At 36.4% G+C, this 13,545-nt stretch overlaps 1 protein-coding gene across 4 annotated transcripts in view; it reads right to left on the bottom strand.

Annotated features, from left to right (window-relative positions):
- CEP350 (centrosomal protein 350) overlaps positions 1–13,545 on the bottom strand; it is a 154,853-nt gene that overhangs the window by 107,334 nt on the left and 33,974 nt on the right. For all 4 annotated transcript variants that reach the window (XM_023247840.2, XM_023247842.2, XM_023247839.2 and 1 more), the window contains exons 7-9: positions 8,603–8,716; positions 4,821–4,934; positions 1,131–1,277 (exon numbers count right to left, since the gene is read on the bottom strand). In XM_023247840.2, the coding sequence (XP_023103608.2) occupies positions 1,131–1,277; positions 4,821–4,934; positions 8,603–8,716 (375 nt within the window). The remainder of the gene's footprint in view (positions 1–1,130; positions 1,278–4,820; positions 4,935–8,602; positions 8,717–13,545) is intronic.

Here is a 13,545-nt window from a genome sequence, read left to right on the forward strand (position 1 = left end):
CTCTCTCTCTCTCTCAAAAATAAATAAATAAACTTAAAAAAAAAGACAACAACTATACTTCCTTGGCATTTAAACAACGCATTTTTAATATTTTTAATATTTTTAATATTTCTAAAATAAAGACAAATCTATTGTTGATGTGAATATTTAAGTATTAATAGAGAATTATTATTTCTCTCCCATGTACATATTTAATATTACTATCTCTCTCCATCCCCAAACCATCAAATCAGGAGTTCAAAACCCAACAATGTTTAGCTGCCACAACTCTCCAATGAATAACAGAAAAAAAATTAAATAGATAGAAAAACAATGATTTTAAAATCTAAATGCTTATTGACATGGCTTGATTTTAAACCAAGAATGCATATGAGCTTATTTATAAGCTAGTGAAAGTACAGAGGAGTAAATACAAAGTGTATATTGATTTCTATATCCCAAATTATAGTTGTGATTGCATTTCTTACTGAATCCATTCCAGACGCTCAAATTAATTAAAGCAAATTTTGTTCCTGAAAAGGAAAGCTGGCCTGTAGTTAGCTTATGTTTCATTTCCCAAAATTAGTGTTCATGAAACAACTAGTTATCTCAAAGAGCATTTAAGATACTTCACAAAGAGAAAAGTAATGGACTTGAGGGTCAAACCAAAGAGTTTTAGATTCTAGATCAAATTTTGCCACCCACTGAATATATACCCTGAGAAAAAAAATCACTTCTCTCTCAGGGCCTGTTTCATAATCTGTCAAATAAAAAAAGCCAATATTATGAATGTCTGCCTATGTTTGTGTAGAGAAAGACAAATCGGACTTAGTCTCTTAAGGTCCCTAAAAGTCTAATAAAACCTAATTAAATGATGCTTTTCTATGCAGCTGGCAGCTAAATGTAATTAACATAACAAGTAGAATCCTTAATAAAAGTCATCATAACATCTATATATGGAATTATCCACAGACAAGCCCAATAGAACAGTTCTTCTTTTTTGAGCTACATTCACAATTATAAACCAAATTCCGAAAGCATTCTCAAGAGTACTTTCACCTTCTCTACGTACTTATACAAGCAATCTTTAATTGCTTTTCTCAACAATTTTAATTACTGAAACAATTTAATTTAATAATTTAATTACTCACCAGATTTAGTAGTTCTTTCTCTTCCACTTCTGTCACTTGATGCTGTTCTTCGCTCTTTTTGCTCCAATCTGGGTGCAGGCCCCAGAATCTTCTTTACTAATTTTTGTCCATCTCGCCAAGAAGATGTACTTATCAGACGACTGCTACCTAAAAAAATATATACATACACATACCGGGTTGAATTTAAAACTTCAAGTATATCTACTCAACCATACAGGTTTTGTAATTAATCTTATGCTGATCTTATGCCAAAATCAGAGGGTTTACAACCTAATTTTTAACCCAACGTCCCCAAAATTAATGAGCAGTTTGTTTAAATCTTGATTTATCCACACATCTCAAATAAGTATAAAATGCTATGGACATGGGGCACCTGGGTGGCTCTCCATCAGTTGAGTATCCGACTTCGGCTCAGGTCATGAGCTCATAGTTTGTGAGTTCGAGCCCCACGTCAGGCTCTGTGCTGACAGCTCAGAGCCTGGAGCCTGCTTCGGATTCTGTGTCTCCCTCTCTCTCTGCTCCTCCCCTGCTCACACGCTGTCTCTCTCTCAAAAATAAATAAAGATTAAAAAAAAATTGAAAAAAAAAATGCTTTGGACGTTAAGTACCAAACATTAATGATTCTTGAATCCTCAAGAAGCAGAGCACTGAATTCAACAGTTTGGGCACACAACAAAAAACATACCTTAAGTATAGTAAGTGTTTGGTTTACCAAAGGTACCTGGCACATAGTAAAGTGTATGTCTGCTGAATGAACAAATGACTTCAGCTAAGCGTAGGAAAAAAATCCCAAGAAACATGTCACAGTTACCAGTGATTACTGTTAAGGGAATGGTATTATAAGGAATTTCACATTATATTTTATAGATACATAGTAGAACTGTACATTACTTTTCTATGCATAAAACAATGACACTCAAAAAGCAAACATCGCCAACAGTATAAACTGCCCTCATTATAAAAGTTCATGAAAGTATGGTCCAATAAACACAGCTGTTGATTAAGAGAAAAACTCTTCATTTACTACTTTCAGACTGTAAAAAAATTAGATCATCATACACCAACACAGGTGGAATACTGTGTGGCTATTGCAAATTATAATTTCCATAAGAAATAAGAAAAAAGTTCTGGTGGTACAGTGCTAAGAGAAAAAGACAAAATGTTATGTATGCAATGATTACATCACCTACTATTATGATTTTTAAACTACTATAAGGAAATAAACAAAACACTAGTACTTTAAGTGAGGGTAGTGGTTTTCTGTTTTCTTCATTTTTCAAGCTTTCTGTAATGCTATTTTATTGCATTTGTAATAAAGGACATCCAATTTAGAGTTCTTTTTAAAAGGCTTCAATTTAAAAGTTTCAATTAAACCGCAGTTTTAATAAAACATCTAGTATTAAGAAACATGAATTATGAATCAGTGTTTACTTTTTAAGTGTTTTTGCACCTTGTTATTAACCTTAAGTGATCTAAAATATTTAAAAGGCTTTAAGTCTACTGTTCAATCTATTTATAAGAAACTATGTTCTTAGGCAAAATGAAAGAACAGGCTTCTCTTGGAGTTCAGCTTCTCTTGATTTCTGAATCAAAAGCAAGCAACCATGAATATACTGGGTAGTTATTTATAAATGTTGGCTTCTGAATATGCTGTGTGGTTATTTCTAAATTCTGGCTTTCTAGAATAGTCTCACTGCAGTCGCTGGTGGTAAAAGGGACTTTCAGTTATTGATAAACTATTAACACAGCTTTAGCACATTTAATGATTCTCTGTCAGTCACTGCACAGTGCATACATGGGAATTAGTCTACCACAAAACTGGAAAAACACAATCCAAGATCAGTGTTTACAAGTTACAATGGTCCCAGTGCTTCATCTCAAACTATGCCCCTGGCAAGAGTATTACATAATACCACATAAAAATAACACTTTGACATATTTTTTAATGTAAAAATTAGCTTAGTTTGTGTTCAGATAATTCACGTTCTTATAAAATTTTGATTTGTATATAGTCAGGGTCATTCTGACATCTAGAGGTTAACAATGGGTGTCACAAAATCTGTTACTTCACATTCCATAGATTAGTCTATGATCAGAAAAACAAGTGTCTGGTTAAAAACCAGTGCCTCTGGGGCACCTGGGTGGCTCAGTCGGTTGAGCGTCCAACTCTTGATTTCAACCCAAGTCATGATCTCATGGTTCATGACATCGAGCCCCTTGGGATTCTCTCTCTCTCTCTCTCTCTCACTCACTCTCTCTCTCTGCTCCTCCTCCATTTGTACTCTCTCTCTCTCTCTTAAAATAAATAAATAAACTTAAAATACATATATTAAAAAAAAAACACCAGTGCCTCATCACTCCTGCTCCATGTTCCTATAATTCCCTATCATACATCAGTCACATTCTATTATAACTGTGTATCTACTATCTACTGTTTTCCTGACCAGATTATAAATTCCAAGAGGGTAGGGGCCATGTGTATCCTGCTTACCACTGTATTGCCTAAGCTTAGTATAGCACAGGGCGTCACATGTATAAAGTGCTCAAAAATATCTGCATAATGAATGAATGAATGATTGATTCTGAATGTCTCCAAACTGAAAGTGACAAATTCTCAACCTCCTCCACTCTCTCAGGCCAAATTACTCACTAACATAAATATGACAGCTAAATAACCATTTTCAATATACCAGAAATAATAATTATTATTAATGGAATCATACCTAACATTTGAGTGCTTACCATGTGCCAAATACTACATACTGAATGCTTTTAGGTATTAATTATTTTAGTTTTCACAACAACCCTGTGAGAAAAATACTACTGCTTTCCCATTTTACATACGGGGAAACCAAGGGACACTAAAATTAACTTACTCACCAAAAGAACAAAGCTAGACATAACAGAACAGAACAGGTTATAAATGCAGGCAACCTAGACTAGGCCTGAAGTGTTAATAACTACAAAACTAGGGAATTCTCTTTTTCTCAGTCCTGATCTATTTAGAGTCTGGCCTGGCCAGTATTGGCATGGACTGCTATATTTTTCTCATGCCACATTTATTCTCTTTTGAGAGTAAGTGAAGGGATGTAGTGACAGTCATAGGCAATCCCTTTATATATAAAAGTTTACTACATAAAAATCATTACCTGTAATCTGGTTAATTTCTATTAAAAATAATGATTAAACAATTGGGCTGGGGAGATATGTTTACTATTATGCTGAACATAAGGTTTCATGAGTACATACATATGTGAAAACTCATCAAACTAACATTCTAAATATGTACAGCTTATTCTATATCAACTATACCTCAATAAAACATGTATACAAAATAATGATATGTAAAATGTACTGAATTTTTCTATGTGCCAAACAATGAAAACATCTGGTTAACAAGTATTTATTTCCAGCGCACCTGGGTGGCTCAGTCGGTTAGGCATCCAACTCTTGATTTTGGCTCAGGTAATGATCTCACAGTTCGTGAGTTCGAGCCCCATGTCAGGCTCCTGCTGACAGTGGAGCCTGCTTGGGATTCTCTCCCTCTCTTTCTGTCCCTCCCCCATGCATGCGCTCTTTCTCTCTTTCTCAAAATAAATAAACTTAAAAAAAAAAAAACCACTTATTTCCATATAGAATGCCACTTCAGTATTATGTAATGGGGATGGGCATGATATTGAGAAAACCAACCTGTTTTGCCTTCTGGACTTGATAACTGTGTTACCTTTTGGACTTTTCGCACTGGCTTGACCACTTTTTTCTCTTTACTTTTTTCAGCAGGTTTCTCTTTCATAGAGATATCATCTGAAAAGCAGAAACACTTATAGCAAACATTATAATGATTCCTACCCACCCATTCGTCCTCTTCCCGGTAAGAAAAATCAGCATAAAGCATGATTCAGGTAGGGGGGAAAAATCTTCACTGAGGCTACTTCTGTGACCCATAAGCTACCAATGCCAACTCCTCTTATGGAAAGGTCTAAAGATTACCACTAACTACCCTACAGTTTGAGTTCTAAGTTTTCATTTTTTGTTTTTCATTTTTGCTTTGTTTTGTCGTTGTGTTGTTTTGCTGTTGTTGTTGTTTTCCAGAAAACCCTCGAAAAATTTTCCTCATTTTCACAATTTCACCAACTGGAAGAAGTTACAAAAGTAATGCTTTCCAAGCCAGGGTTGGATCATTTATAGAATCTCACAGGTGAGTACTTTCACAGATTCTTATTTCATTTAAAAATTCCTACACATCTGAGATATTCATGAACTTCCAGAATAAAACTTCATAAAATAATATTCCCAAATATTAACGCTTTTATGGTTATGCTCGTGAAATATGTCAAGCCATTTCACATATAAATTACTACTCACTAATTTTTTTAAATTCCAATCTGGGGAAATAGACTAGCTATACATATAAACTTGAAAATCAACCTCAATTACAGATCTGAAGAAATGTAAACTTTAATACACATATAGAGCTCTGCACTCTGAACAGAGTGGAAGTGTGAGTCAAAGGTCCCAAAGTAGGAACATACCTGAGAAACAGCAAGCAGGCCAGTGTCCGTGAAATGAACACAGTGTAGAGAGAACCACGGTCAGAGACATAACTGAGGGCCAGATTGTGTGGGGCTTTACGAGTCACTGAAAGAGCTTCAGGTTTTACTTAAGAATGAGATCGAGAGGTTTTTGGAAGTTTTAGGGCAAAGGAGTGATATGATCTAAACTAAATCTTAACAAGCTTACTCTAGCAGTTGTGATGATAACGGGCTTACTAGAAGGGCAGAAGCAGGAAGACCAATGAGAGGGCTATTGCAATAATCCACACAAGAGACTGATGGTGGCTTGGACCTAGGTAGTAGTTAAATGTAAACTTTAAAATACATATAGAGCTCTGCTCTTTCTCTGGAGAAAGGTGGTGAGGTGGAGAAAGTGGTTATATTTTAGATATATTTTGAACAACATGAAACATAAGGTCTGAGAGAAATAGAGGAGTCAAGGATGACTCAAGATCTGGGGCCTGAAGTAGAAAGATAGAATTAACAGAGATAGAGGGACTACCAAAGGAGTAGGTTTAAGGGGTATCATGACCCCATTTAGTTAGCTCCATTTTGGATTTATTAAGTTTGAGAAATCCATTATATATCCAAAGGGAGAGGTAGAGTTAGCAGTTGGATACAAGTCTGAGTGCAGAGGAAAAGTCTGGACCAGAGACATAAATTTGGGAATCAACGGCAACAGAAAATATTTGAAGTCCTGAGACTAGACGAGGCTGCCTAGAGTGTACATAAATAAACAGTAGTAGTAGCAGTAGTAGTAAGGGAAGAAAAAGAAAAAAGAGAGAGAGAGGAAGAGAAGAGAAAAGAGTGGGGAAAAAAAGGATAGACAGACCCAAGTACTGAGCTGAGCCCAGGGCATGACTATGTTCAGATATCAGGGAGTTAATTAGGTAAAAAAAAAAAAAATCTGAAAAAGAGTAGCTAGACTCAGGAGGAAAACCAAACACTTAAGGAACCCTAGATGTCAAGTGAAGCGTTTCAAGAAAGAAGTAATCTATCATGTCTAATGTCGCAGGGAGATCAAGATGACAACTGAGAATCAAACACTGGATTTAGCAATGTGGGAGTCACTGATGACCTTGACATTAGCAGTCCACAGAGAAGGCGGAGCAAAACCCAAATCGAAAAGGGTTCAAGAGTGAAAGGGAGGAGAAAAACCGGAGACAATGAGTATAAGGCAACTTTCTGAAGCTGTGCCACAAACAGGAGAGAAACAAGGCAATAACTGAAGAGAGTAGGGCCAAAAGCAGCATTCTTTTATGATGGCTGAGATAACAGCATGTTAGCAAACAGTCTGTTGATGGGCATGACCTTGAGGAGAGGGAAAGTTTGATGATGCCAAAGAAAGGAAATAAGGACAAAGTGATGTCTTTAAACTTTTACAAGAGTAAATGGAACCTAAAACACAAGTAGATGGGTCAGTCCTAGCTAGAAGCTAATGGACAGAGTTCAACCACCATGAAAGAGAAGGCAGTCTTACTAGACAGACTTTTTTTTTTTAATGTTTAGTTTTAAGAGAGAGAGATAGCATGAGCAGAGGGAGGGGCAGAAAGAGAGGAGGACAGAGGATCCAAAGTGGGCTCTGTGCTCACAGCAGCAAGCCCCACATGGGGCTTGAACTTACAAATGCTGAGATCACGACCTGAGCCAAAGCTGGACGCTCAAACAACTGATCCACCCAGGTGCCCCAACAGACAGACCTTTTTTTTTTTTTTTTAAGTTTATTTACTTATTTTGAGAGGGACAGAGAAAGCACGAGCAGGGTAGGGGCAGAAAGAGAGGGAGAATTCTAAGCAGGCTCCGCGTGGTCAGCACAGAGCCTGACATGGGGCTCAAAGTCATAAAACCACAAGATCATGACTTGAGCTGAAATCAAGAGTTGGATAACAACCAACTGAGCTACCCAGGCACCCCCAGGCAGACTTCTTAAAGAATTCATTGACATACATCATTCGACTGGTCTGTAAAGATACTGACCTATAGAGGTATATTATTATTATCCCTCTTTTACAGATGAGAAAAACACAGGTAGTATATACATAAGTAATAAGAGGCAGAGCAAGAATTTGAACCTTGTAAGCTAATTCCAAAATCTTTACTCTTAACAATTACATTATACTCCTTTTCCATCTCAGGAAAAAAAGAAAAAAAACCTGAATACACTGTCCCAATAATAATACTAGGAAAACTGGACTGGACACTTAATACCACAAAATATATTAGCAAAATCTCTATGGGGGCTTAGTAGAAAAATCTCAGGCTGTAGAGTCAGACAGAGTTGGCTTTGAATTTTGGCTTCCATTCTCAACTACTCTATCTATAGATACAAACTTGGGGGAAATTACTCAGTAAGCCTCCATTTCCACAACTGTAAAACAAAAGTACAGAAGACTACGAATGCATCACCTTACTCCAAATTGCACTAAGCATTCCATAACATTACAGTATCACCTTCCCATTTCCCTCTTCAACCTTCCGTAAATTCCTCCTATTTCCAATTCTCTAAATGTATTCCGTTCCTATAACGTTGATTTTTCTTGCTGCATTTTGCCCTCATGGTAGTATCATCTTATCTGCTGCCTACCAAATTACTGACCATCTCAAAGATCTCAGTCTAGTAGAAGTAAACTTCAACTAGACTCTGCTATGTTTCCTTCAAATCAGACAGGCCTGACTCAGAGAGTCTCTGAAGTTAAAAATAACCTAGTTTCTGTCTCATCAGCCATGTATGCTAATTTTAATCCTGGAGCAGAGCCTAGACGCTAAGAGAGCCTTATGACTGAAACCACAACTACTTTGGTATACCATGCAGTTAAAAAAGGGAAATACTTTTATTTTGGTGACAATTTTAGGTTTAAATATGATGTCAGACAGCATACATGATAAAACATGCAAAATCTAAGAACGCTCCACTCTCACCTGCAAAGTGAAGTGCTAAGTCTCGATACAGTTCTCGACTCATGTTTTGAAATTCAGCCTCCTGCCACACTTTCCCATCAGGTGTTCGAATCTTGGTCTCTGAAGGATTGAAGCCTAATATATACCAACAATACAAAACAGTCTTATCAAAGTTGCTTTATAAATTGAGATATAATTAACATAACCATAAAATTCACTGTTTTAAAGAACACAGTTCAATGGTTTTCAGTATACTCACAAAGTTATGGACCTATCAACACTAATTTCCTGTACCCATTAGCAGCCACTCCTCCATCATGCTATTCCCTGGGAACTACTAACCTCCCTTCCATCCTCACTTGCTCATCCTGGAAGTGTCATATAAATAGAATCCTACAATATGTGTGTGACCTTTTGTGTTTGGCGTCGTTCAATTAACATAATGTTTTCAGTCACCATGTAACATGTATCAAAGCTTTCTTCTTTTTTATTGTTGAATGATATTCCATTGCATGAATATAGCAGCATTTATTTATATATTTATCAGTTGATAGGTACCTGAACAGTTTCTACTTTTTGGCTAGTATTAACAATGTTGCCATGAACATTCATGTACAAGTTTTTGTGTGGACATATGTTTTCAATTTCCTTGGGTATCATACCTAGGAGTTTGAATTGCTGGGTCATATGGTAACTCCATGTTTAACTTCTGAGGACTGCCAAACCATTTTCTAAAGGAGCTCTACCATTTTACATTCTCACCAGCAATGCATGAGGCTTCCGATTTCTCCACAGCCTCACCAGCACTTGTTATTGTGTTTTTGTTTGTTTCTGTCTTTTTTATTACAGCCATCCTAGTGGTTGTGAATGGTATCTCACTGTGGTTTTGATTTGTGTTTCCCTAAAAAATGCTGGTGAGCAGCTTTATACGCTTTTAAAAGAAGGATGCATAATTAGCTACCACATAATGTGCTGACAAATACTGTTGGGAAAAAGTAAGCTTCAGTGAGATGAAGCAATATCCATTTCTTCAAAAGTACTAGAAATGGAGAAGCACTCAATTAAATGATAAAAGAACGTCAATTGTAAATTACGGATTTCAGAGAAAGAACTACTCTTCTCAGGAGTAAGAGAGAGACAACACTACTTCCTCTGAAGACAGGCATTAATTGCTACCATCTGGCTGATTTTGCCTATGGCTGAACAAACCCACAAGCTGCTATCTACACAAGCAAAATGCACCCAAGGTGTAGAAAACAGGTCTTTAAAACATACTTGTTCAATCTTGCAACAAACATTACACATGTGCTATTTCCTAGGGATTAACAGTCTGATTTCCTACTTCGAATTTATCTTAGAAGGCTATTTTAAAAAATCATAAAAATGATGAATATGGACGATAACTGGAGTAGTATAAAGATTTCTATTTTCAGATGGTCTCAACTTATCAAAGAATTGGCACCCAATAAATGTTTGTAAAATTAAATCAATATAAAGAACAGACTGGAGTCAAAAACTGATAAAAGCACTCTAGAAGTGTTAAATAAAATGCACTGGTAAACTAATTGCATGTCTAATAGAAATGAATCTATTCAGCTTTTAGCACAAGAGCAGAAGTTTAATTTCACCTGACATTTGTGGCAAGGGGCATGCAATTATGCCTATGCAACAAAAAATTTGTAAACGTAGTTTCCAAGCTATTGCAAGCTACAGTTTGTAATAAGAAAGTGTGGCAATCCCATGCAAATCTCTCGCTCTCTCAACTTTTCACCACCATCATCCCCACCCCATCTCTCTGCATTCAACTCCATCATTTTTTCTCCTCTCCTCTTCAGGAAACATTTATCTCCATGGGAGCCTTTCATTATATCTGCATTTTTATTTATAAGTTAAGTTTAAGAAGCTTTCAATATCTACACCAGTTCCCTTTTCTGTCCCCCAATTTTACAGTAGTCCCCCCTTATCCGCTGTTTCACTTTCTGCAGTTTCCATTACACACTGTCAACCATGGCCCAGGATCAGATGATCAGAAGGCCAACAGTAGCCTCATGCTACGTCACAGTGCCTATGTCATTCATTTCATCTCATCACACAGGGATTTTATCATCTCACAGCATCACAAGAAGAAGGGTAAGTGAGGACAGTACAATAAGATTTTGAGAGGGGTGTCTGGGTGGCTCAGTTAGTTAACCGTCTGACTCTAGATTCTGTCTCAGGTCATGATCTAACAGTTTGTGAGTTCGAGCCATGCCATCGGGCTCTGCATTGCCAGTATGGAGCCTGCTTGGGATTCTCCCTCTCCCTCTCTCTGCCCCTCCCCAGCTTACAGTAAGTAAAAATTTTTTTTTAAACTTAAAGGAAAACTTAAAAAAAATTTAAAGATTTTGAGAGACCACATTCACTTAACTTTTATTACAGTGTACTGTTATAATTGTTCCAGTTATTTTCATTAATGTTACTGTATCTGATTTATAAATTAAACTTTATCATAGGTATGTATGTATGTATAGGGAAAAAATAATATTTATAGGGTTTGGCACTATACAGTTTGAGACATCCACTGGGAGGCTTGGAACGTATCGCCTGAGGATGGGGGAACTACCATATTTCTATTCTTTGTTCCCTTTTTTCATTACTAGTTGAATTTATTGACTAGAATAAAAAAGCTACTGTGCACTTATGCTCAAGACAGTGTACTAGGCTCTGAAATAAAATAAGGATGATCAATATAAGGTCTTAAACTTCATGGGCATTTACACCAGGGAGAAAAATGTATGCAAACAACTAAGTATAAGACAAAAATCACATACACACTGTTTGTGTTCACTACTTTTTTTTAATTTTTTTTTTCAACGTTTATTTTATTTTTGGGACAGAGAGAGACAGAGCATAAATGGGGGAGGGGCAGAGAGAGAGGGAGACACAGAATCGGAAACAGGCTCCAGGCTCTGAGCCATCAGCCCAGAGCCTGACACGGGGCTCGAACTCACGGACCGCGAGATCGTGACCTGGCTGAAGTCGGACGCTTAACCGACTGCGCCACCCAGGCGCCCCTGTGTTCACTACTTTTAAATTGAAATTTTAAAGCAGAATCATAGAACACTTTTCGTGTCTTTAAATTTAAAAAAAAAAAAAAAAAACCAGGGGCACCTGGGTGGCTCAGTCATTTAAGTGTCCGACTCTTGATTTCAGCTCAGGTCATAACCTCACAGTTTTTGAGTTTGAGCCCCGCCATCAGGCTCTGCACTGACAGTGTGGAGCCTGCTTGGGATACTGTCTCTCCTCTCACTCTCTGCCCCTCCTCCACTCACTCTGTGTATCTCTCTCAAAATAAGTATATAAACGTTAAATAAATGAATGAATGAATGAATGAATAAATAAATAACATAAAAAACATAAATGGAAAACCAAGGTTTAGAATGGGTTTAGTATACTAACAACTGCATAAAAAGAGAAAGAAAATAATTAAACACACACATACTATTTGTGTACGCAAAAATTATCTGGAAGAATATACGAACTGTTAACACAAGTAATAACCTGAAAGGGGACCAGGGAGCTGCAGAACAAGAGATTTTCCTGGTACATCCTTTTCATCTTTTGAATTGTGAACCAAGTGAATTTATTACGTATTTGAACAAATGAAAGTAAAATGTCACTTTAGAATATAGTATATTACGATCCTTTTCATTTACATTGGCAAAAAGTTGACAAGAATAGTTTTTCAGTGTTGGGAAAAATAAATCCATTGCTCAGGACGTTGGAAACCATATTCTGTTATAATTTCACAAATGTATGCTATAGTTCATAAATTAGCCCCCAAAAGTTCTATTTATAAATTTTTTTTAAGTAGGCTTCACTCCCAGCAGGGAGCCCAACGTGGTGCTCAAACCCACAACCCCAAGACAAGATTCAAGCCTAGATCAAGAGTCAGATGCTTAACTGACTGAGCCACCCAGGTGTCCCTATAAAACATTTTAATATGAAAACTAACAGGTTAAAAAATTATTAAATAAAAGGTAAGTGCGAAATCCAATCACCAACTCAGAGGAAGTTAAGATTTTCACTCAGGTTCGTTTGGGTTGTGTTTGTTTTGTTCCGTCCTATTTTTAATTTTTAGATTTTTGTAAATTATTAAATAAAATATGGATTTAGGTTGATCATCTTAGCTTTGCCTTACTGGAATAACTTTTGGAATTTCAGAACTTTGATTTCTAGAATAAACACACCTTAAATGTACAATCTTTATTTAATGGATCTGACATTAATATAGCAAAAGTTTTGGATAATCACTATCTCACAACCAATAAGAACATTTGCTATTTGCTCTGTCAACGGTGTGGACAATTACTACATTGTACACAAATGACTAGAAGGATATGAAATAATTTAATTAACAATACAGTAGACGAATCCTGAATAACAAAACAAGTTTTCAGTATTCTAAAGGGAACTGCTCACAAGTTTATCACAAATTAGCAAGGATAAAATGCAAATTATCCACCTTTTATCTAATTCACAATTATCATTATCAAAATATAATAAGCAACACAAAATAAAACTGATAATTGCTCTGGGGCACCTAGATGACTCAGTTGGTTGAGTGTCCGACTTAGGCTCAGGTCGTGATCTCACAGTTCGTGGGTTCAAGCCCCGCGACGGACTCTGGGCTGACAGCTCAGAGCCTGCTTCGGATTCTGTGTCTCCCTCTCTCTCTGCCCATCCTCACCTGCTCTCTGTCTCTCATTCTCTCTTTCTCTCAAAAATAAATAATAAACATTAAAAAAATAATAAAACCAATAATTGCTCTAACCGCACATATAAAATTCATTCTGGAGAAGAAGACCTTAGGACTACAAAAAAACTGCAAAGCTGGTCAGAGAAAAGTTAGACTTGGTAGACAAATACAAAACAAAATTAACTATAGCAAAAACTGTCCTAGTTTGTTAATAACTTAAAATTAA

Source organism: Felis catus, chromosome F1 (assembly GCF_018350175.1).
Source record: "Felis catus isolate Fca126 chromosome F1, F.catus_Fca126_mat1.0, whole genome shotgun sequence".
Lineage (NCBI taxonomy): Eukaryota > Metazoa > Chordata > Mammalia > Carnivora > Felidae > Felis > Felis catus.